This window comes from Phacochoerus africanus, chromosome 3, assembly GCF_016906955.1.
Source record: "Phacochoerus africanus isolate WHEZ1 chromosome 3, ROS_Pafr_v1, whole genome shotgun sequence".
NCBI lineage: Eukaryota > Metazoa > Chordata > Mammalia > Artiodactyla > Suidae > Phacochoerus > Phacochoerus africanus.
This window is the reverse complement of record NC_062546.1, coordinates 15,259,017-15,262,376: the sequence shown is the minus strand read 5'-3', so window position 1 is coordinate 15,262,376 and position 3,360 is coordinate 15,259,017. Positions and strand designations below refer to the sequence as shown.

The 3,360-nt window shown below is 54.6% G+C and overlaps 1 protein-coding gene across 2 annotated transcripts; it reads left to right on the top strand.

Annotated features, from left to right (window-relative positions):
* Positions 1-950: 950 nt before the first annotated feature.
* Positions 951-2,106, top strand: LOC125122041 (WAP four-disulfide core domain protein 10A-like). Of its 2 annotated transcripts, none has more exons than XM_047770296.1 (2): positions 951-1,038; positions 1,976-2,106. In XM_047770296.1, the coding sequence occupies exons 1-2, from the start codon at positions 951-953 to the stop codon at positions 2,104-2,106; spliced, it is 219 nt and encodes a 72-aa protein (XP_047626252.1). The 2 variants fall into 2 exon arrangements, with proteins under 2 accessions (XP_047626252.1, XP_047626251.1); XM_047770295.1 differs by having other exon boundaries at positions 1,958-2,106.
* The last annotated feature ends 1,254 nt before the right edge of the window (positions 2,107-3,360 follow it).

The following is a 3,360-nucleotide window of genomic DNA, read 5'->3' as shown; positions in this document are numbered from 1 at the left end:
ATAATCAGTAATTGGTATAATACAGATGCTTGACAATAGGCTTTTAAGTGACGGCTGTGCAATTACGAAAAATCATGTTTTTGAAATATTTACAGGGTTAAATGAGGGCGGACAAGATGGGTAACAAAACGTGGATGATTCAAAATGTGAGAACACAGAACTGTGCGCAGGGAAACTAGGAAGATAATGCAGTGGGGCTCATGTTAATAGCACATAGCACGATTATCATCTCTTTTCTCTTTTTCTTTTCTTTTTTTTTTTTTTTTTTTTTTTTTTTTTAGGACTGAGTCTGTAGCACACTGAAGTTCCCAGGTTAGGGGTTGAATCAGAGCTACAGCTGTCAGCCTATACCACAGCCACAGCAACTCGGGACCTGATTCACATCTGCGACATCTGCGACCTACGTCACAGCTCGTGGCAACCCCCGATCCTTAACCTCCTCAGTGGGGCCAGGGATCGAACCTTCAATCCTCATGGATACCAGTTGGGCTCTTAACCTGCTGAGCCACAATGGGAACTCCTCTCTCCTCCTTTTTCTCTAAAGAATTTTGGTTTGGTTTGGTTTGGGCCACTCCTGAGGCATGTGGAAATTCCTGGGCCAAGGATTGAACCTGTGCCACAGCAGCGCCCTGAGCCATATCCTTAACCCACTGTACCACGCGAGAACTCCTCTATAAATTATTTTGGAGTTAGGCAAGAGAACTATATTACATCTTCCAGCAAACAAAAGCCGTGTTTGCAGGAGAGGGTTAGCGGTATGAAAGGAGGAGTCCTCTGGGAGGGGCGGGCCAGGGGAGGGCTACTGGACTGCTTGCTCCGCCCCCACGGGGCCAGCAGAGGCGGGGAGGGGCCCAGCATAACCTCCTCTTTCCTTCCTTGCCTCGCTCTCCACACCCAGCTCTCCAGGGGAGGCCGTGCCAGGTTGAGAGTTCACCACTCTGCTCAGAACCATGCAATCCCAGGCTCTGCTGCCCATCCTGCTTCTCTGTGTTCTGCTGCTGCAGATCCAGGGAGGGCCCCATATCAAGAAGAAGCCGAGTAGGTGACGGACGAGGGAGGGAGGTGGGGGGGGGGGGGCGTGGAGAGAAGGAGAGGGCTGTGTCCAGTCCAAGCAGAACCTGGAATTGGAACGTGCGTGCACATGCTAGTGTGACCTCTGCACTAGGAGGACTCTGGTTCTTCTCAGACCATGGCCCTCCAGCCCCGTGGCCCCTCTGGGAAGGGTGATGGGGTGGAGGGGGCGACGACATCTTTTTATTCTCCATCCCCCAAACCCAGAGACACACGGTATCTATAATAGTGAAAGATGCACCAGAGCTGCGAATCAGATCGGAAAACGAAAGAGCTCTTCTTTGACTTGTGCATATATGGGACCGGGAACCATCAGACATGCTTCTGGGGTGGGTGCAGAATGAAAGGAGCAAATTTGGTCAAGTTAAAGTTATCGCCAGAGGAAGCAGGATGGTGGCAGTGAAAGGAACTATCCAAGGTGGTGTTTCCTGGGACGGGGCAGGGATACTGCACCCAAGAGACAGGATGAGAGGAGAGAGAGGATGAAGAGGCACGTTCAGCTTGGTCTCTGGAGCCTGCAGATTCTGGCAGAGGAGGGGAGGGATGGCAGGATGTGCCAGCCTGGGCTAAATTGTCAGGGTTAGATGCTCTGGGGGTGACTTGGCCAAGGTCGTGACTACACAGAGAGACGGGGGCCTGACTGCAGGAGCATGGACAGGGTCCGGGCAGCCTGGGCATCGAGGTCTGTTAGGGAAGAAGAGGAGGACTAGGATGTGGGGGTCATAGAAATCACCAGAATTCGATGAAGGGCAGAGGGTGCATTCTCTGATGAGTCCAAGACTCTCAGGAATGGGATTGCCTCCGGGGTCTTGGAGGACGATCTAAGCTTCAGAGAGGGGTTCTCTAGGGACCTGGTTCCACCGACCCTCCTCCTGCTCTGCTTCAGCCATGCAGCTGTCCCCAGAAATCAAGCCGTGTGAGAAGAGACCCAAAGTATACCTGTGCAGGCACCCCTGCACACATCATCAAGAGTGTCAAGCAAATAACATATGCTGTTCGACCTTCTGCGGGAACGTGTGCATGAGCCTCCTGTGAGTCAGAGAGCAGACTGGGCTGGCACACTGCTCCCCCAGCCCTCTCTACCCAGAGACCATGCCTCCAGCTGAAGACAAGGACCTCACACTCGGGATCAAGGATGTCAACGGGAAGGCCAGGCTCCCCACTGTGTGAACAGCTTAGTCCTGTCAAATAAACCAGAACAAATGCCCAGGGACCTGCTTCGTTCACTCGCAGTGCTTGGGGTCCCTGAGCATCGGGCACAGACCCCAGAGGGCCCCGCCTGTCTGGATCCGGGTCCCTGATGTCTCTCCCCTTGTCACGTTTCTCTCCTCTTGCTCCCTCTGGCCTCCTGCCAGGCCCCTGCAGGCTCAGCCCACTTGGTGCTCTGCTCACTGAACCGGTTCTGCCAGGGGGAGCAGCTGCATGTGTGTGGTGGCTCTGAGGGCTAAGAAGACCCTTCCTCCCCCAGGAGTCACAAGGGCCACGTTCAACAGGAGATGCTCAGAGGCTGGCTAGACCCTGGGGGGCCCAGAGTGAGAGCCCCTCCCCCCCCCCGGGAGGACCCTTCTTCCTTTGGTCCAGCCCCTCCCATTCTCCTCATCCTCCTTGAGAGGTTCAGGTTACGGTGTCTTTACAATGAAGAAAATGAATCCCCGGGAAGTGAGGGCACCTGTCCAAGGCCGAGAGAGGGAGGCGGCATGATGCGGCTGGAGGAGGGTGCTCCCCAGCTGCCTCTGTGTGCTCCCTTCTTCTGCACGGTTGTGAGCCCATCCACATGGGAGTGAGGGCCTGGGCTAGCCCTGACCACCCCCACTCCGTCATCCCCAAGATGGTCCCTCTTGAAATGGGGCCTGGAATGGGACCCCAGGACCTGGCACTCTGGTGCCTTCCTGTAACTGAGTGCTCCCCACCTTCCTTTCCCCGGTCCTCTTCCTATGGTCTCATCCTTCCTTCCTTTCCTTCTTTCTTTCCTTCCTTCTTTCTTTCTTTTTTTTTTTTTGTCTTTTGTCTTTTTTGTTGTTGTTGTTGCTGCTATTTCTTGGGCCGCTCCCGTGGCATATGGAGGTTCCCAGGCTAGGGGTTGAATCGGAGCTGTAGCCACCAGCCTATGCCAGAGCCACAGCAACGCGGGATCCGAGCCGCGTCTGCAACCTACACCACAGCTCACGGCAACGCCAGATCATTAACCCACTGAGCTAGGGCAGGGACCGAACCTGCAACCTCATGGTTCCTAGTCGGATTCGTTAACCACTGCGCCACGACGGGAACTCCACTTTCCTTCCTTCTTTC

Excerpts from the sequence above, each read along its gene's own strand:
- LOC125122041 (XM_047770295.1), top strand. The coding sequence starts at position 951 with ATGCAATCCCAGGCTCTGCTGCCCATCCTGCTTCTCTGTGTTCTGCTG. Across the intron at positions 1,039-1,957 it reads CCATATCAAGAAGAAGCCGA|CCATGCAGCTGTCCCCAGAA; the intron begins GTAGGTGACGGA and ends GCTCTGCTTCAG.